Genomic DNA, 21,136 nt, shown 5'->3' on the forward strand with positions numbered 1-21,136 from the left:
GAGAGAGAGAGAGAGAGAGAGAGAGAGAGAGAGAGAGAGAGAGAGAGAGAGAGAGAGAGAGAGAGAGAGAGAGAGAGAAAGAGAATGGAGTTGAACAAAAAATTGAACTTTACTGGCCAATTTAAAATATCTAAATACTCTGTCCTGGGTATAGATATCACATTATTAAAGAATATCAGTAGCCTGAAACAATTCTTTAAATGATGAATTTACTGAATTCCTGTGAATTACCATCCTTCCCCTCCACTGCTGGAATATGTTGCTTTTTCCAACCCCCTCTAAAAATGTCTTGGGACAGTGATGGCGAACCTTTTAGAGACCGAGTGCCCAAACTGCAACCTAAAACCCACTTATGTATTGTTGGGTGCCGGGTGGGCGTGGCCCATTGGGTGGGCATGGCTGCGGTGGTAACGGCAGACAGGGTGGGACTAAAAAGTTCAATCAATCAATTCCAACTTTGCAAGATCTTTTTTTTTCCCGCGAGAAGTTGAAATTGACTGATTGAACCTTTTTTTTTTTTGCACACGGCAGTGGAGGCCTAAAGCAAAAAGGTTTTATAAAACCCAGCTGAAGGCCTAGGACTGGGGCGATGGAACGCATACCCACAGAGAGGGCTCTGAGTGCCGCCTCTGGCACCCATGCCATAGGTTCGCCACCACTGTCTTAGGAGAATCAGCAGAAAAACACATAACAGTATCTCCAATTAGCACACATACATAGGACAACATTCAAGTTAACAGAACATGTACAAAGCCTCTAACTTAATATTTTAGACACAAAATCCATTGTAGTATATTGTATTATGTATTTTGAATTGTATCTCCTTCCTCACACATCAAGTTTGGCTTTATCTTTCAAAACCGGCCTTGAAAACACTCCTGTCTATCTTGCTCTACATCTCCTGTAGACAAACCATTTTAGGCTCATACTTGTAGGCTGCCTTTTATTTTCCTTTATTTAAATGAAAAGCTAATTGAAAAAGCATGTCTTTTATTAAAATACAACATTTTTGGATAACAAAAGAAATGCAGCATGGGCAAGCTTCAACTACAATTAGAGTTCTAGAATATTATCTTTTTGTTTTAGTGAAATCCAAAATGACCACACCCAGTGCCTCTATCAATGGTAAATGCAGCTCAGCAGATCAAGGTTATGTCAATCTACTTCCAAGGCATAACTTTTAAAAAGCACTGATGAAGTTAAATATATGCATGTATAACAAAGTTTGGAGCATTCATTCTCTTTCTGTACATATCGCTTACTGTATTTTTGCTTACTTTTTAACACAAGTAGTCCTCGACATTCGTTTAGTGACCATTTGAAGTTACAATGACACTGAAAAAAGTGACTTACAAGTCTTTTTCACACTTATCACTATTGTAACATTCCCGTGGTCACGTGATCAAAATTTGGAAGCTTAGCAATGGCATGTATTATGACGATTGCAATGGCCCAAGGTCATGTGATTATTTGTTGTAACCTTCTGACAAACAGAGTTAATGGGGAAGCCAGATTCACTTAACAATGATGTTACTAACTTAACTGCAGCGATTCACTTAACAACTTTGGCAAGAAAGGTCGTAAAATGGGGCAAAACTCACTTAACTGGTTTGCTTATAACCACAACTGAGGTGGAGCTCAGTTGTGGTTATAAGTTTTTATTGGACTACTCAATCCTGTTAATCTAAAGGATTTTTAAAAGTTAATTACATTCTCCTTTTCCTTATTTTTTCTACTCTGTCATATATTTCTGGATTTGAGTTCTATGCGTATATTTGGACCTCCTCCTATATCGCTAGTAAGTTTTTATTTTCTTACTGCCGTGCCAAAGCCATATGTGATTTTTAGATATTTCCTACCTGTTTTCAAGAGAAGGAAAAGTTAGAAATTGATGTTGTGCCAATTACTCTGTAAAAGATTAACAGTAAGACCCCTTCCAAATGGCTGTTTTGGCCTCTTTGTTTTGTTTTTTATTTTTTTATTGCTTTTGCTAAATTTTCAAAAAAGGGAGAGCTTAGCTCAACCACTGGGCTGCCCAAAACTTTCACAGGACTAAATGCACTGTGCTATTTAAAACTATTTTTTCTAAATTGGTGCCTTCTAAATCCTTTGATCTAGAACTCCTTTTAACATTCTAGAGAGGAATTTTGAAAATTGTCACAACATATCTGGATGGCCTGAAATTAGGAAAAAAGCCTTAGAATTTGAGATAATTTCTTCTGAATACGGAAAAGTTTCTTCTCAAGAGATTCCAACTGATACCCAAAAGGTTTTCTTTTTCCATAGCCCAGTGGTGGTGAACCTATGGCACGGGTGCCAGAGGCGGCACTGAGCCCTCTCTGTGGGCACGCGTGCTGTCGCCCCAGTCCTAGGCCTTCAGCTGGGTTTTATAAAACCTTTTCGCTTTAGGCCTCCGCCACCGTGTACAAAAAAGAAAGGTTCAATCAATCAGCCAATTTCAACTTCTCACGGGGAAAAAAAAGATCTTGCAAAGTTGGAATTGATTGATTGAACTTTTTAGTCCCACCCAGTCTGCTGTTACCACCGCGGCCACACCCACCCAATGGGCCACACCCATCCGGCACCCAACGATGCATAAGTGGGTTTTGGGTTGCAGTTTGGGCACTCGGTCTCTAGAAGGTTTGCCATCACTGCCACAGCCCTTCGTCCCTTTCCTGTTTCAACTGTAACATCTTGAATGAGTTTCAAGTTTTGGTTTTTCAAGCTTTGCATAATGCTTTTATTGACTTGGTTTTGAACTGCTGCACTTTACATATTTGTATGTTACCGTACAGTATTGTATAACCTTAAAATCACTGACTGATCTCTAGATAAGCTGTTTGCAGGCATCTTATAGATATCACACTGTGCTGTCTATAGTTGTACACTGTAATAAGCCATAATGCAGTTTGTTCAATACTGTACATTATTCAAGAAATCACAACTTAAACAACCCATGGCTTAAGTGCAGCATGTACTCTGGTAAAATATTGGATGTTATCACTCAGTACTTCCTACCGTTAGCGACTCTGGAAATATCTGACCACAGCCTTTGTGAATTCTACTTGGAAATGCCAAGGATGAAACCTGAGACCAGAAGCCGCATCCTCTTCAAGCAATATGTTCCCCTTCATGTTCATGTGCATGACGTGTGTTAACTCTCCTATCCCCTTTGTCTGGGTTATACAAGTTATTCATATTCTGGAGCTACATCCCAAAATGATGTTGATATGGTGCCAAATATATTTGTTAGAGGCTTCCAGGTTTCCTGCTCTACTTGATTCTTTTACAGAACCACAATGAGATTAGCCTGCTGCAAAACAAAGCAACATGCTTACAAAACCAATTTTGATTCCAATCAAATTTCTGGGTCCTGCAGGGCGGCTATGCCAGTACTTTGTTAGCAGCTATGCTCATCTGGCCAGGAAAACCATCTTCCTAGTAGACACCAGGACAGATTCTCAGAATTTCAGATGTGGCTACCTTTTGGGGGACATCATAAGCAACTTGCATGGAATTTTGCTAGAGGACTAGATGAAGATATATGAGGAACATTGAAGTGTGCAGTGTGTTTAAGCAGGTAGTAAGTAATCCATCACATTTATTTTGTGTCTGTTAATTAAACAGAAGCTATTAACATGACACTTCAAAATACCTACCATTTATATAAGACATTTATAGTTTCCAAGCACTTCGTGTCTATTATCTTCACAATTCTTAAAACAATCTTCTAAACTATGTTACTGTTGCCTCCATATGGCAGATTGGTGAGGCAGGATGAGGTCTCCCAGAACATGTACTTCTCTAGCATGTAACACAAAGAACAGTATAATTATACAAATTGCACTGTAATTGGCAGCTGTGTCCTTTCTTTTCGGTGGGGGGGGGGGGGCAAGAGAGTAGGTCTAGAAGTTACCAACATTTTATCCAATGATACTGATAGAGTGGAAAAGATTTTATCACATCCCCGTCACCAATTGCGATGTTAAGACTATCAAGGGTACACTATGCGGGATCATCAAACTCTCTGCTTTGCCACAGCACAGGTTCAATATGGCTGATTATTAGAAAGGCTGATAGTTCAAGAGAAGTTCCATGTTTAAAAAAAGAGTCCTGGTTTATATCTGCGGCAACTCTAAATAGGGAGGTAAAATATATGAATTAAGAGTTCGGAACAGATACAAACTTACAAAAGAAGAAAGAAAGAAAGAAAGAAAGAAAGAAAGAAAGAAAGAAAGAAAGAAGGAAAGAAGGAAAGAAAGGAAGGAAGGAAGGAAGGAAGGAAGGAAGGAAGGAAGGAAGGAAGGAAGAAAAGTGCAAAAGGAAAGAATGAAAAGAAATAAAACTTCCAATTTGAAGTACAAATGCAAAATTACCTTTTACTCTTTAATTACAAAAAGAAAATCTCTTTTTATTATCTCTTTTTTCTAATCCTCAAAACCATAAATCACATGGGGTTTTTTTTGGAGCAAAAAGTCTATAAGGGGTTTCCGGTCAGCAATAAACATATTGTCTCCTCTATAATCAAGGAAGGTAATTTAGCTATCTCCACAAGTTATCTTCATCAACCATTCCTCCATTGTGTATAGCGCCGAATCTTCCTACTTTGTGCATATAATAATCTCTCTAAATTTATACAGTTTGACCTAGAACTAGCTATCTGATCTGGGCTGCAAGAATCCAGAGAACCACAAGATAGAAGCAACAAGTTTTCTCTGTGCTGATATCTGAGGGCCGTCCAAACCTAGTAACCCTACTCTTGTATCTTACCTCTGATAATCTCTCAAACAGTAGTCTTCTAAAATCTAAATGCTTGCTTTCATGGGCAGTATTGAGAATAGTGCTTATAGGGAAAAAACACAGTAATTAAAAAGAAAAAAAAACTATAATTGGCAAGTTAATGTGTGTAAAACAGCCTTAGCATTTAAAAAAGAAAAGAAAAAGCAATGTTTAGGAACTCTGGTTAATCAAAGTAGTCACAATAATAAAACTTCCAGTCCAAACAGAATCCAAAATTTGATGTAGGGACCTGTATATTAACAAGATCCTCTCCCTCTGTAGCACCCATTATACTTTCTATTCCCACACCTCTTTTCTTTCAATATGCTTATTTTTTTAAAATGCTGGTGTATGTGCATTTATATGTCATATACAGCTTGCATCCCAGAACAAATGATGCAAAGTCCATTGTTCAACTTTTATCTCAGCCATGAATTTAACAAATGGCCTCAGTGGCAAGTTAATGTTTCACAACAAACTGTGATTTCCTTCTTAGATTGTTTTGTTTCTAAGGTAGGAAACAACACCTAAATGACCCTGGAGAATCTTAAGCAGATCTGGAACTAAATGACAAAGAGGTCTACAGGATCTGCTGTACTTGTCAAAATGATGACAGTAGCATCATCTGCAAGCTCTGGCTCTTTTGTTTGCCTCAAGTGGCAGACCAGTACAACACTACTGTTGTTGCTTGGCCCCTGCCCTTCCCTGCAGACACACTTAGTAGTTGATGTATGGGTGGAAGCCATCAAGAAAAAATTAGGCTAGACTAGGAAAATGAAAAAGTATCCCAGAAGGTGCAAAGGCAAAATCATTCACACAAGCTTGGCAAAAAAATATGAGGCTGTGGCCAGGGTCACCAGGTTTCACTCAAACAAACCTTAAACTGTCACCTCTTCTTGGTGGGCTTGGTCAGGAAAAAGACAAAAAAAAAAATCCTCCTCATCCTTTCCTGTCTTTCTGGTCTAAGCTGCAATTATTGTCGCAGACCTTCTTGAAGGTTATCTCCGTGTTATATTTTTGTTTTTAGCTAATGTAATGTACCCGCAGCTCTTCTCAATTGGCACTCTTTGGGAGGTCAATAGGGGTTCTGTGGGACAGTGTATTTACAGATGGGGAAAGTATCTTTTTTTTAAATCACTGTGCAATGCTAGTGCTTGGTGTAATGGGAAGTTTTATGCACACAACCCAGCAGCTGGCCTGCCACTTTGTTGTAGCTATAAATGTTGTTTCAGTCCCACTAGATGGGTCAGATCATGAAATCAACTTCATAGGAAGCCTAAAAGTACTTTTATTGAGATTGGCTATAATACAAAACCGTACAAGCCTGATTCTGCTATCTTCTCTTCATCCTTACAGTTCAGCAACTAGGGGGGGGTGTTTGCCTGTGCCCTTTCTGAATGTTATCTGGCCATTCTGAATTAAAAAAAAAAAACCATTTTAGTCTTTTTTGTCTAGGCAACAGTTTCTGCATATCTCCATCAAGGTCACTTTCACTTCTTTCTACACATTGTAAAATGTACATTAGGAAGAAGTGAATGATTATATTTGTGGGTTTGTTTGTTTGTTTTTTGGTGTGTGTGCATAATTGTTATTTAGGGGTTTCTCGAGAGCTGAAAATTATTTTAAGGATTCCTTCAAAATAAAAATGTCCAGAAAGGCTGTGTTATAATATAGCATGACTTGTGACTGCTATACCACACTATAGATAGCTCAATCAGCCACAATTTTTTTAGAAACTCTGGATTGAAATTGTTTTTGCCTACAAATAATGATTGGTTACAGTTGTACCATTTCTGTAAATCCTAAATGCATCAAACAGTGATATTCAAAGAAAGTGCTATAAATATGAACCACCCCAATATTTTAAATCCACTACTGTTAAGTGATATAATTGTTGCTGACTCAGGGGAATAGAATGATTTAACTTTGTGAGTAAGAAATCTTGGCCCAACTAATGTAAGCTAATTTTAGTAGCTGAAATTGATGACATATTTGAAGGAAAGAGTCAATGTACATTTACTTACATAGAGTTCCCAACTTAAAAGAAATTAGAAAAATTAACATTGGAAATACACTGATCATGTTGGAGCACAGGATCTCTATCTCAACTATGCTTTTATGTGCTCTTTATATATCAGTTTAATTTCCAATAGTCACATAAAAATCTACTGTGTGATAAAACATTGCACAAAACACAGCACAGACAGCAAATTATTTATGTATTTTTCTTTTCCTCCTTGAAAAACATTTGAAGGAGAAATACTTAAAATATTTTGCTGTTTTGAGTTAGAGTGTCTAAGTTGAATCCCTTGTTTTCACCATCTGCAGGGTGGTAAAAACAAATAAATAAAAGGATAGATTTTAATAACTCAATCTGCAACATATGATGTCAACTTCTACTTCCTAATAACAGGATCAGCCTTGGGAGACAATCTTTAATGTTTCTAAGTGAGAGGCAAGGTTAAGGTATCAGGATAGAAAGGCAGAAGACTGTAAGGTCTAGTCCTGCTTTAGGCATGAAAGCAAGCTGGTACCTTTGGGCCAGTCATCCTCTCTCTGCCCAATTACCTCATAGGGTTGTTGTTGTGGAGAAAATAGGAGGAAGGTGCATTACATATGTTCACTACCTTGTTTACAAAAATAATAAAGGTGGGATTTAAAAAACTTTTTAAAAAGCAAGCCTAACTAGAAATTACAGTCCATTACAGTCTTGGTCTTGGCACTCAAGCAAATGGGCAGACTCCTACTGACCTTGCATATAAAATTTTGCCTTTCATCTGTTCTGAACCAAGACCCTAATCCTAACCCTCAAGTGTTTTATTTCTGTTATCTACTTATGATTTCCATACTCATGCTGAAATATAGAGAAATATATGATCTATAAAAAAGCAATGGAAAAGCATTGTTCATGAAATAACCACAACCTCTCTGAACTGGGTTATGAAATCTGGTGCTGCACTGAAGAGACAATGAAAGCTGAAATCTTGTAGCATCTTATTTGAAGATAAGGTACTTGGAATCAAGGAACTTATTTCTCAGCTGGCAGATATAGGACTTCTCTGCATGCATGTCCAATTTTGGTTCAGAGGGTGGGTAGGTCCAGGTTCTGTCAATTATGACATCTTGTAGGATTAAACAGGTGCACCTATTCTGTTAAAATTCCTGCCCTCTGGAGAATTCATGTGATTCCCACCCTTATGTTATTTAGGAAACTATTGAAGACCTGATTGTTCTCCAAAGACCTGGGGGCAAGGACACTGTGGAACCCCCCCCCCCTTTTGTTCTTTTGCCCATTTTGTTTTAGTTTTGTTATGAATACTTTTCTGGTCATAGGATAAGTTGCATCAGGTGGAAACCTTACATGCCAATCTTTTGGTTTAAATGGTTTGTGGTTCTCAGAAAGTTATCAGTCTAATAAAGACTGGGGACTAGATGTAATCTCAATTAATTGCAATAGGATGCACTTCCAGCCAAGTATAACACCTTTAAAACCACAACATGCTCAAGTACAAAGTATTTAAGTTTCATATCGACTAACACTCTTTCACAATCATTGATAGTGCAATTACGCTAAGGAAAGTTGGTATAACAGAGAAACAAATCTACAAGATTTGTTCTTTAATGAGAAACTGAAATGGAAAGTTACAATGCTGTGGGATAAATCAACATGTTATCCTACAAATTATACACATACACACAAACACATAATTTCTGTTAATTGGTATGTGGGTGTGTCATATTCCTTTTGTATGTATTTTAAATAGATTGTCAGCCGCCCTGAGTCCTACGGGAGAAGGGCGGGATATAAATCCAAAAAATAAATAAAAAAATAAAAATAAATAAATAAAGTGGAAGGAATCAGTTCATTTCTGGTTGGGATTTTAAGTGTTTTAAGATACGAAAAGGCAATCTTAAGCCACTCCTAGACACACATTTTACTTCTTGTACCATCCAAATGTAAAAAGGTTACCACAATGTTGCCCCTCTGGGGCTCACAAAAAGAATTTTGGTGGCAGGGCATGTGAAGGTCCTCTGACTAGCCTTCTGGCAACCCTGGGATAAATAGAACAAATCCATCTATATTTTCACATTTTATATGGATCCAGGTTTGATTCCTAATTCAGGCTGAAAAATTAAGCAGTAACAGAATAAACAATCTAGACTTTCTCATTAGAGATTCCCCATTTATTTATGGAGGAATATTAAGAAAGTAAATAAATCTCAGAATGCATGCTCTTTAATTATTTCTTGGCTATTAAGACAATCATTTATGGATTCTGGCTCTTGACAGACAATATTTATAAACAATTTCCTTCGAAGCTTTTCAAAGAGAAATCCACATTGGGATCCCTCAGCCTGCAAATATACCTTTTCTTGAAAGGAAGCATCTCACCTAAAGTTGAACTTGTTTCATAGAGCAATAATTTCAAGTCAATATGCTTTTTACAGGATTAATACTAATAACAAACAGATTTAGAAATCAATATAGCTTTGGTTTTAATAATAGTTTTTGCATCACCTTAACTAACGGGTTCACGGAAAGCTCCACTGTATAACAAAGAATTTCTATGCAGACATCCGCAATATTGCAGCCTCAGTAGTTACTCACTGTTCTTACTTGGATTTAAGATCAGGGCTTCCCCCCCACCCCCCAACGCTTAGTCAGAGCGTTGTTAGCTGGAAATAGCTGCAAGAATGCAGAAACACCTCGGATGCCACACGGAAGCCCGCAAGAATGGAAGTTTGGCCGTGCAGGTGTCCAAGGGCAGCAAAGCTCTCACAAGATCACAACCAACTTTAAAAAGCAGCGCTGAAAGGGAGGAGGAGCAGTGCGCAGCAAAGCCTGAGATCAAAGCTGATCCAGATAGAGTTCCACCCACCCGCCCGAACCGACCACCCCATCTTTTCCTCCATGCCACGTTACCCTCGTTCAGTTGCTTTGCAGCTGCCCCGAGTCCTCGCCCTCAGAAGCAGCCACCGCGCCGACAGCGCCAGCCGGGGTCCGGCAATCCCCTCCCCACTAATAATATCAACGCAGCAGCTCCTTCTCCTCTCCCCACGCGCTGTGCAGAGTATCCCTCCGCCCCAAACCCAACGTTGGGAATCGGCGGCAGGAGCCGGCGGCGGAAGGATCCTCGCCAGCGCAGGCTCCGCGGTACAGCCAAGACCGAGCAGCAGCCCGCACTCTTTTGACTGCTCTCCCCCCTCCCTGTCCGTCTCCCCCTCCTGCGCCTCCTCCTGACGCCGTTCTTTGCTGCGGGGCCGGTTGGGCGCTGCCTGGTGGCCTCGGCTCCGGCTGTCTGTGGGGAACGGCCATTAAAAAGCGAGCGAGCGAGCGGGCGGGCGGCCATCGCGGCAGTCGCCAGATCCTCAGGTGGACCCACCCCCTCGGTCCCCTCCCCCGCTCCCTGCCTCGCCGCCTCCCCGCCGCCGCGCAGAGAAGCTGTCCGCTGCGGGGCTGCTCGCTCCGGCTGCCGCCTCCGTCCCCCCTTCTTGCCCGCCCGCCCGCCCGCCTCTACCGCCGAGCCCCGGCTTCCGCCCCCCGCCCCCCCACCCACCGAAGATGGCAGGCTGGCAGAGCTACGTGGATAACCTGATGTGCGATGGCTGCTGCCAGGAGGCCGCCATTGTCGGCTACTGTGACGCCAAGTACGTCTGGGCAGCGACGGCCGGGGGCATCTTTCACAGCATTACGGTAAGGGAAAGCCCGCGGCGCCCGGGAAGAAAGGAAGGAGCCCTCCCGGAGGGGCGGGGGTAAGGAAAGGCAGGGAGGCAGAGAACCCGACATTTGGGCAGGGGACCGGGGGCCTTTCTCAAGAGATGCTGGGCTGTGGCTCCGCATCGCTTTGGGGGTGGCTCCGCGGGTGGGGTGGAAGGGCTGCAACGGAGCCGGAGCTGCGGAGGGCTCCCGGTCCCTCCAAGCCCGGCCCGGCCCCCTCCCGTCTCCTGGCTTCGCACGCGTGTCCGCAGCACCGTTGGCGGAGGGGCTCGCCCCCTCTTCCCCTCCTTCCTACCGCCGGCCGGTGTGGGAAGGGCCGCCCGCTGCCCAGTCCGGCGCTTCCCTTTCTCTGCCTCCCCCACGCCGTCCTTTAAAGAAATCCTTGGAAAGCGAAGAGGCGGGAGGGCGGGGAGTTCCCTCGTGGAAGGGTTTTGCTCTCGGCCACGGCGTTGGCCTCTTCCCGCGGAAAGCCGTCTCCCGAGAGACCCAGCGGGATGAACGTGTGAACTAAAAGCGAGTCCCTCTTTTTTTTTTTTTTATTCCCCCGCCCTCTCCCGGCTTATGGGCTTGCAGGGGGAAAGACTCCTCCGAGAGCTGGCCCTGGAGGGAGGACGCCTTTCCCAAGTCGTGACTTGAGGCGGGGGGGTGGGGTGGGGGGTGGAGAGGGAGGTCGGAGAAAGCCGCCGTTGGAGTTTCTCCCCGGATTTCAGGCGCACGTGGAGCCAAGTGTAGGTAGAAAAGCCTGATTCTTCTTGCGGGGAGGGGGGTAATCCATTTTGCGCGCTAGGGTGCGGGGGCGGCTTTACTACCAGCATTGGACTAAGTCATGCCCGGCAACAGAACGGGAGGAGGAAGAGGGAAAAGGCCGGACCCTGGAAAGGGGGGCGCGCACGCGCGCGCGTCGCGGATGATTCAGAGGGAGTTTAGCGTAGGAATCCCTTAGTTTGCTTCGCCCTGTTGGGGAGGGATTTGCGAATGCAGCGTAGGAGGCTTTTGTGAATCCGTTCCTCGCCAGTTGCTCCAGGTTTTTCGCCTCCAAGATGGCGCATTGCCGCTGATTTTTTTTTTTAACCCCTCCTTTTCTCACTCCTCTCCCGAGATATTAATCACCTCGTTCCTGCACTGCAGTCTTCGTTTTCTCGCCCCTTCCTTCTCTCGCCCCCCATTCTGGCTTTCGGACTTATTCCTAAAGTGCCCTGGTCCATAGAAGTAGAGCTGATAAAGGAGAGGGATGATCCCTCTAAGAAGGTTCCGTTATTGTGTGTTGACCAGCCGGCGTTTGCAAGCTGAAACACCACAATTACTGACATTATATAAGTATTTGTACACATAATCTTCGTGTCAGTGCATTTGAAGTGCAATTTGATGTTGCATTACAATCCTGATAATGGCTGGCTCTTTCTCCGGAATGCCATTTTGGCTAACGGCTTGCCTACCTTTGCAGGCATGTGCGAAAATTGACAAACTATAGAAATATGTTTTCCTCTTGTGTTAATAATCTATTACAAGAATACTGAGGATTTTGCTTTAGTTATCAGGAATGTTAAGATAAGGCTTAAAAATTGCCTTATCTGCAGCAGGTATAGGATGGGTTAAAAAAGCAGTGCCCTTGGTGGCTGCTGAGCTAGTCTTTCTCTAGTGTTGAGATGGTGGTCATGATAGGTAGACTCCTGGCCTGTACTTGGGAATGACTAGGGCCTGCTATGACTCTGCAGTTCCATTGGAAGGAGGCGCCTTCCAATGGAAAAACGTATGGGGAACACATTTTCTAGCTGAGCGGCCTCTTCTATTGTTATTGCCTGTATTGTTTGAACAAAATGCTGGACTGGGTTTAGATAAAAAAGACTGATTTGTAAGCAGCTTGCTAATTCTATTTCCAGCTGTTAAAACAGGCCATGTTTATTTACTTCATTTCCCTCTTCTATATAGCTATCCAATGCCTGGCAGTTCTGAAAACCTATCCATTTTTCTCAGTGAACAATCTCAGTAGCTTTGGAGTTGCTAAAGTGCATTACAATATGTTTGCAAAAGCACAAATTTGCAGTAAAGGGAGTAAGAACCATGTGTACTTTACATTTGAGAAACCTGGTTTAAAAAGCCCTAAAGCTCTCTATATAAATAATTAAGGATATTTTGCATTTTGTCCTTCAGTATTTATACTATTCATGCCTTAAAGCTATAGTTACATTGCATCTATGAGGGTTTGTGGTCAGCATAAGGCTGTTAATGGATTGGTTCACCTTCTGTCTCAGATATATGCTGAATCTAAAGGTGGTGCCTATTCATATATACTTCTCTTGATATTTAAGAAGTAACTCCTTAATCTGTATATAATTTCGTTAGCACTCAAAATAACTTATACAGTAGAGTTCCAAGCAAAGGTGTATTACTTAACCACAAGTATTTCATGCATCCCATGAAAGGATTGGATGGAATGTTGGAGCCTATACAAAAGCTGGCATCAATTTGTAAATTTTAAAGCGACTAAAGAGAATTATTGAAAACACATAATAAAGTAAATTTTATTTTATGTTACATGTCATTTATTTAAATCTTTGTTCTGGGTTTGCCCTTTTTAGAGTGCAACTGTGGCATGTCACTCAAAATGTGCTTTCTGCCTAGAGATTCATAGTTAAAGAACAATCCCTTGAATTCAGATTTCCCCCTTTATGTTAAATTGCTAGAGAACTTGCTATTGATCTTGCACAATCTCTAGATCCATAGATTCTTCAGTATGCAGCATTAAAGAATCAACTAAAATTCTGGATTTCTCTCTTTGACAGCCTATAGAAATAGATATGATTGTAGGAAAAGACCGCGAGGGTTTTTTTACCAATGGTCTCACTCTTGGTGCAAAGAAGTGTTCTGTGATCCGAGATAGCCTCTATGTGGATGGTGACTGTACAATGGACATCAGGACAAAGAGCCAAGGTGGCGAACCAACATACAATGTTGCTGTAGGCAGAGCTGGACGAGGTAAGCTTTCTCTTCCACTATTTTTGATTTGCTTTTTTGTTAAATGGTAGAAAATATGCAGGCAATAAATAACTTCAATTTATGTCCAAAAATTTTTGTTCATAAAATTGTTTTGTCCATGTTGTAGTGCAAGATTCACAGTATTAAGGCTTAATGTTGAGAATGTAAATGAGTTGGCTACATTACTTTTGAAAAGACAGCCTAAATTTTTAATTTGTGGCATATACCTGTAACATTAGAGAGCAGGGGTATCCTGAGCCATTTAGTGCTCATTTAAATAATTCACAAACTTATATTAAGCTCACAGGTATTCCATTAAATCATTTTCTGAGCTTGGTGTAGGTACAGGTAGTTCTCAATTTATGACTACAATTGGGAACAGAACTTCCTTTGTTAATTGAAGTGGTTGTTAAATCAACCTGGCTTCCCACATTGATTTTGCTTGTTGGACACCCGTTGGGAAAGTCACAAATAATGATCATGTGATCTCAGGATGCCACAACCATTGTAAATGCATATCAATTGCTAAGCACTTGAATATTGATCACATAACCAAGGATGTTGTGATAGCCATAAGTTCGAAGTCTGATCACAAGTCATTTTTTTTAGCACAATCGTAACATAAAGCGATTGTTAAATGAATTGTTGTAAGTTAATGATTACCTGTATTACTTTTTGCTTCAGAGTTCAAAAGGTCCCTTCAAACACTTCTGTGGATTGTATTTCTAGTATAAATAAGAAATGTGTACAGAAAGATACTGGACATTAGTATTTATTCACTACATTTACATCCTGTCATTTCTCTGGAAGTTCCAAGGTCCTATTTTTCCTCCAAACAGTCCTCTAGGATAGAGTTAATTGAAAGTAACTTGCCAATTGTCAAGTCACTGCTCAGATGTGGATGTGAATATGATTCAGATACAAGTCCAGCATCTTAACCAGCTGAGACTTTAAGTGTACAATGTATAGAAAAAGGAGAACAATATATACATGGACACACTTTTGTAATGAGAACATCTTGAGAACAGAATTACACTGTTTTAGTGACATCTGCTGGCATACAGGGGAACATACAAATGCGTTTCTAAATATTTCTGAACTATCCTGTTCTGAATTACTTTTATACTGCAAATAATTCTGACCATATTTTAACCAAGTGGTTTTATAGAGAGTTTATTATAATTATTTCAGCTATAATTCCCATGTCATAAATATGCTACTTATCAGACACGAGACAGTTTGCCTGCCTGCACTTTTTCCTATTAAAATGTTTGAAAAAGAAACATTCAAAGAATAATCCTATATAAATGATCTAATGTGAAATATATGAGTATTGTTATTACAGTGCTTAATTAACACTTGGAATATTTTTAATACTCTTTATAATTTTTTTCTCTTCTCTTTCAGTCTTGGTCTTTGTAATGGGCAAAGAAGGGGTCCATGGAGGCGGATTGAATAAGAAGGCATACTCAATGGCAAAATACTTGAGAGACTCTGGGTTCTAGTTGCTAGGCAGACTGTTAAGTATTAGGGGAAATTGCTATTAAACTTTCCTGACAGTAATCTATATTGTGGAAACTTTATTAGCAATGCAGGGTGATGGGAAATGAACCTGTGTCTCCTTTGTATCCCTCTATTGGTGGGGAAAGGTGTTATTCTTTCTTTATTTCTGTTCATCCTTGTTTCCTTGTGTACTCCAGCATTGGTTATGGTTATGGGAAAGAGAAACTGTCCAAAGAAGGACACTCAATAAGAAAGCTAATGAACTGGCTTTATACCTGCAGAGGTTTGATATCTAAGCAACCTCTCCCCATTCACATAGCAACTCTCACCACAACCCTCTTGTGTTCACCGCATTACCAGCCTAAAGATGACAATTTATTTACACATCTTTTCCCTGATGTCATGGCTTCAGTTACTCTTTTTGTTGGTATGTTAATCATTGTTGTATCCATATTCTGTATCTGGCACCATCTTTTGCAAACAGATGATATGCATGATACATTGAAGCCTTGGGAAGAAAATCATGCTAAGTCCAGACTTTACTTTGTCTTAGCGATTAATGTGACATTGAGAACTAAACCAATTTAAATGAAGTGAAATAAAGGTGCCGATTGTACAATCAAGATTGATCAATGCCTCTTCAGCACTTTGAGCATTTACACAGCTCATTAGTCTTCCTTTGTAGAGCATGGTTGGGAGGGGTAAAGTGCATGCATATCTACTTTCTTCCCCCTTGTCCTCATCCACTTCTTTTTTGTTTCTTTCCTTTCATCTTCTATCTATAAATACATTTTTTAAAATACAGTGCCTGGTTTGTTTAACCAATTTGCTGCTTGAAAGCTGTTAAAATTGTTGCTCTAGTTTTGTTGTTGCTCTTCTGTGTAGACTTGCAAACTCTTCATGATGTCTGAAGCACATCCTGCTTTAAAAGGGTAACTGCAAAACTATGAAAAGGTGCCGATGCACTTCTCCCATCACCTAACCACCATCACCATCTTGAATGAATCCCCAGGGACATTCCATCACCACAATAGCTCAGGCACGTAACTTTCTTTGCCAGCTCCTGTTCTGTAGTTGAACTGTAAAAAGGCTGCCATCATGGACTTTAGATATCCCAGTGTAACCATCTGGAGTGTGTCCAGTTTCATTTTTTTTCATAGGACCAATTTTGATTTGCAGCTTGGGTTTTATATGATACTGCAGTGTCACTGTCAGCAAACTGCCACCTTTGGTTATACAGGTAGCATCTTGACTGACATCAGTCTGCTGGAATATTGAAAGGATATTAAGACTTGCTACTTTGAAGGTTGGTAGTTTTAAAATAAAAGTCCAAATAAATACCACTTCAAATCTAATTTTCATTTGGCCTGTCATGCCCTAGCTGCAGAAATTGTGAAGTAAATTGCCTTGTGCATTAGTCATCTGAAACATGTGTAACCAAATTGTCAGTTTGAGCACGGTACTAACATGTATGTCCATTTAAAAGAGAACTGCAGAACTCTGTATACAGAAAATGAAAGATGGTCTTGGTTGGAATAACTGAGTTGGCTGTCTTGTGATAAATTTTTAATATGTATTCTGTGCCATACTAATGTTTAAAAAAATGATCTGTTGCTATTGTGAGATGGATTTTAACTACAAGAATGGCTTCTTCTGAATGGCACTACTTTAGGGACACTCTAGTATTTGCTTCTGTTGTTTGAGCCTTGTGGATAATGTACAGACTTAAACAAATTCTTGTTGCTGATTTGTTCATTTATTTCCCTGCACTTTGTTACATCTGGGATACAGTCTAACTCATCTGATTTAATATGCATTTCAAAAAATGCCATAACTATTAAACACCTTGTTTACAGACAGATGAAATAAATTTATTCCAACCAAATAAATTATGAATTAGTGTGTTATGTGGGGTTTTTTTTTCTTCATTGCCCTTGTGGATTATCTATCTTATACTTACACTAATTTTTTCTATTAAGATCAGTATAAAATTAATTTTCATTACAATGTGTTGAATTTAGTGAATAATCCCTTCCTTTAATGAATATTGATCACATTTTTCAACAGATCTGGGAGAGGGAAGAAATTTGTATTCAATATGTCAGTATTGCTTTTGTTGTAAATCAACTGAAAATCTTTAAAGTCAATTTGATCAACTGTCAGAAAAAGCTGCTAGATAGCCAAATTTAGAGCTGTTGCTGAATCTTGATTAATATAACTATACTCTGAACTTTAGATTTTTGTCTGTTTTGAAAACTGTCCAGCTTCAATGGAAGATCTCCATTTCTAGCATAGTCATCCAATTTTTTTATTCAGTCCCAAATATCATTTCTTAATTTTTATTGATTTTTGGTAAATAACATTTTTTTTGTTTGTTTATTAAATTTGCTTGCTGCCAATCTTGCCACAAAATAACTCTGGGTGGCTTACAACATTAAAATGAAATCATAAATATATACCATTTACAACTTGATGGCTTTAAGGTTAGGTCTATTACAATTGGAGAAGATTCCAAATTTTATGGTAATACAGAGATGGACGTCCACGAACCACAAGCTTTTATATGTTCGGAAATTAAGGAGTCTCTAGGAAGCAACTCTTTACACTTCCACCTTTAAACAATCCCCAAATCTCTTAAATCATATTAAAGATAATTTAAGAAAGGAAATGGCAATTATCACAGAGGTTTACCCCTCCCTTCTTATAAACTCAGAAGTAAAAAAAATAATAGAGCTCTTTTCAATGATGGAAAGCATTTGTAGTTTTTACCAGGAAACATGGCCATGCACTATTGCTCACTATTCTTCCCTTATTTTTTATAGCAAACCAATAAACCATTAGGCCTCACAATCTAAAACTTGTCTAAAGTTTGATATAAGCTATCTAATCCTTTGAAGTCCCTTTATATCCATGGATAATAGAATAACTTTGTGTACACATAAAGATATGTTAGTTGGATGAAAAAATAAATGCCAACTTCATTCTTCGTTAATAGCACTTAAACTTAGACTTAATGCTGGGATGTGCCTCAGGATCCCAAGCAACTTGTTAAATAATAATTTTAAAGTCCATGCCTGCCATGTTCATTAAGTAATATTGTTCTTAAAAAAACTTTTTAGGATGAAATTTGACAATCTGTTTAAAAAACAAAAATATCGGGCTTAGGAGTCATAAGTTCAACAGAGGAACTGTTTTGTTTCAGACAAATGGCAAAGCACAGACTTCTTAAAAGTATAAAAATGATAAGCAGCCACTGAAATGTTTACCAGGGAAAGAATTGTGTTCATTAATTGGATGAATTGAAGAGCTTGCAAAACAGTTGCCTGAATAAATTAATACTTGCTAATTCTAGTTGTGTCTGCTCATAGGCCAGTGTTTCTCAACCTTCACCATTTTAAGGCATGTGGACTTCAACTTCCAGAATTCCACAGCCAGCAATGCTGGCTGAGGAATTCTGGGAGTTGAAGTCCACATGCCTTAAAATGGTCAAGGTTGAGAAACACTGTCATAGGCGATAAATAATGGGTTTGCACATTTTAGAAATCAAACATTTTAATCCATTATTTAAGATATCTCAAGCCCTTTAGAATAAGTTTCAGTACTTTAAAGTATAGGATATACTTGTGTTGATGACACAGTAAAGTTTTTTTTTTATTAATTGTACAAATACTATTGTGAAAATTGAAGTAATTTACAAACAGTTTGATTTTTTTTCCTCTTGTTCACTTGAACCTTTTTAGGCATGAAAACCAGCTGGGTGACTTTGCCAAGCCACTCTCCCTCACCCAACTCACCTCATAGCATTGTTATGGAGAAAATAGGAGGAGGAAGAAGTACTAAATATGTTTGCCATCTTAGTTATAAAAATAATAAAGGCTTGATAAAAATATAATAAATATGTGAAAGAGAAGATATTTCTTGTTCAGAGGCTTCCAAAGGAAAACAAAATTGCTACTAAAGTGGAAAACGTATTTATTAACATCCTTTCAAACTTTCCTGTACAAGACCATATAAAAAAATCCCTGTAGTTTGACTATACAGAAGCATGGCTACATTCTTTTTACATAATTACACTTCTATATAATGTTGTTTTCATGATACAGTGTAAGTAAAATCCTGTTAGCTATGAGCACTTATTTTCAAACTCAATACATAGTTCGATTTATTTCTCTGCATAGTTTTTACCAAGCTAATTAGTATCAGACACTCTTATTACAAGATATACCTCCTTTGTAAATCAGTACTGCATACAAAATTGTTTCCAAATATGGCATACACAAAATTAAATGTTCTAGTAGATGGTTGCTTTAAGGTTGCCTTTCTGCATTGGTCCCAATCCCCGTCTGAAGAAAGCGGAGTATTAGCGAAGTACTCCAATGAATATGGGGTTATCCTGTTTATTTCCTTAGAGATGGGTTAAGCTAAATCATGCTGAGATTTCTTTGCCAGGTGCTTGCAAATGCAATAGGATAATGGAAAAGACAGTCAAAATCCTTCACAATGCTCAAAGCTCCAATTCCTCTTTGTTGGGAAATAATCTTGGCAGACAAATACAGAACAAGTATATTTTGTTCTTTAAAAGGTGCTGGTTCTTCTAGAGAAAGCCTTTACAGACATAACACCCATACATTTTTTTGGTTGGATGGATGTTTAGGGTAGTACTTACCATACATTTAACAAATAACTGAATAAATCACTGCTTACTTAACACTCTTGTAGCAGGGAAAACACATGTACGGTCTTGGTTCAACTATGCTGATATACCTTTTTTGTGGGGGAGTGCATTATATTTAGTGATGGAAGCCCCGTTACTAACATTGTGAAGTCCTGTTAAAATGTTTGTCTTCAAAAGACAAATTGAATAAACAAAAGAAAGGAAACCTGTAATGAGATTAAACTATATAGAATGCTATATGAACAGGTGCTTCTAGTGAAGCAATGGAAGGGCTGCAATGCACTTCTCTTATGTACAGGTACATAAGATGAGAGGTCTCTGGGGAGAGGAGTTCAGGTAACACTGCCCACTTTGCAGTTCAAACAGCATCTGCTGGTCTGTAATCCTTTTCATCGTTGGGCTGTAGCTGGACTACTATACTTTCTTCTGTCACTCCATTCTCTGCATCGCTACTGTCAATATCTTCATTTCCTTCCTCCTCCTCTTCATAGTCTGAAGATTCCGTTATATTTGGATGCGAGTATGACTCTGATAATGCGCCAAAAGACTGAGTGCTAACTGAAGCAACTGGCCTAAGCAAAGGGGTATTCTCAGAGACTTCATTCTCCTCCTGACTGCTGTCTGTTTCAGAATCAGAATCTCCCTGAGAAGGGACCACTTTCTGTTTACAGACAGGACATGTTTTCTTCGTTTTAGTTAGCCAAGGATCCACACATTTGCAATGGTAGGCTGACAGAAAAAAAAGAAGGAAGAAAGGAAGGTAGTTTGAAGGAGACTGGGGGAAATGGGCAGTTATAGGCAGCATGGGGATAATTTTACATGTGATAATAAACAAGGCATTCTGCGCCACCCACCTTCAGACCATTTTTTTCTATAGAAGTCAGTTTACTTCTGAAGAAACCATAAATGCTACTAGTGCAGTAGCCAATGAAATGTCATTGCTGAACTGTGAAATAATGTTGGGCCTCTGAATAATCTTGCATTTTCAGGTGATAGTTACTAGTACTATTATTATACCTACAATCATAAGATGCAGTACAAAAAAATAAAAGTTAAACTGGTCCTTCTAAGTCTACAATCAAACATGGTGCTCCCTGTACTAATTTTTACTACTAATAGTTGAATTTCAACTATTATGAAAAATTAAGTTCAACAAAAATCTCTTGTGTGTGGAAAGTTATAAATGTGGAATTTATAGAGCTCAAACAATACAGAATCCACTACAAGAAATTATTTAGCTACAAGCAATGTCACATTTTTACCCGTAAGCAAGCCACTGATCTGTACTGTCAAATAACACTTATGACTGGGATCTCCTTGGATTATTTCAAAATACAAACTGAAAATAGCATAATTGAGTTTTTAAAAGGTAACAAATGCTGACCTGCTGTATCAAACAAAATCTAGGCACTCCGGCCATTCTGTTAATCTCTTTGAGAAGGTACAAACTGTCAGCCAGTACTTAATATTTTATAAATATGAAT

The 21,136-nt window shown here is 39.3% G+C and overlaps 2 protein-coding genes across 2 annotated transcripts in view; one reads left to right on the plus strand and one right to left on the minus strand.

The window, feature by feature from the left end:
- The first annotated feature begins 10,341 nt into the window (after positions 1–10,341).
- Positions 10,342–16,871, plus strand: PFN2 (profilin 2). Its single transcript, XM_015817721.1, has 3 exons — positions 10,342–10,474; positions 13,282–13,474; positions 14,882–16,871. The coding sequence occupies exons 1-3, from the start codon at positions 10,343–10,345 to the stop codon at positions 14,977–14,979; spliced, it is 423 nt and encodes a 140-aa protein (XP_015673207.1). The 5' UTR covers position 10,342; the 3' UTR covers positions 14,980–16,871.
- Positions 16,872–18,932: 2,061 nt separating this feature from the next.
- RNF13 (ring finger protein 13) overlaps positions 18,933–21,136 on the minus strand; it is a gene marked incomplete in the record, with an annotated part of 42,939 nt that continues 40,735 nt past the window's right edge. Inside the window, 1 exon segment of the mRNA XM_015817732.1 lies at positions 18,933–20,381. Within this exon segment, the coding sequence (XP_015673218.1) occupies positions 20,011–20,381 (371 nt within the window).

This window comes from Protobothrops mucrosquamatus, unplaced genomic scaffold (genome assembly GCF_001527695.2).
Source record: "Protobothrops mucrosquamatus isolate PMUCROS unplaced genomic scaffold, P.Mucros_1.0 scaffold_129, whole genome shotgun sequence".
NCBI lineage: Eukaryota > Metazoa > Chordata > Lepidosauria > Squamata > Viperidae > Protobothrops > Protobothrops mucrosquamatus.

Excerpts from the sequence above, each read along its gene's own strand:
- PFN2 (XM_015817721.1), top strand. The coding sequence starts at position 10,343 with ATGGCAGGCTGGCAGAGCTACGTGGATAACCTGATGTGCGATGGCTGC. Across the intron at positions 10,475-13,281 it reads GCATCTTTCACAGCATTACG|CCTATAGAAATAGATATGAT; the intron begins GTAAGGGAAAGC and ends TCTCTTTGACAG. Across the intron at positions 13,475-14,881 it reads TGTAGGCAGAGCTGGACGAG|TCTTGGTCTTTGTAATGGGC; the intron begins GTAAGCTTTCTC and ends CTTCTCTTTCAG.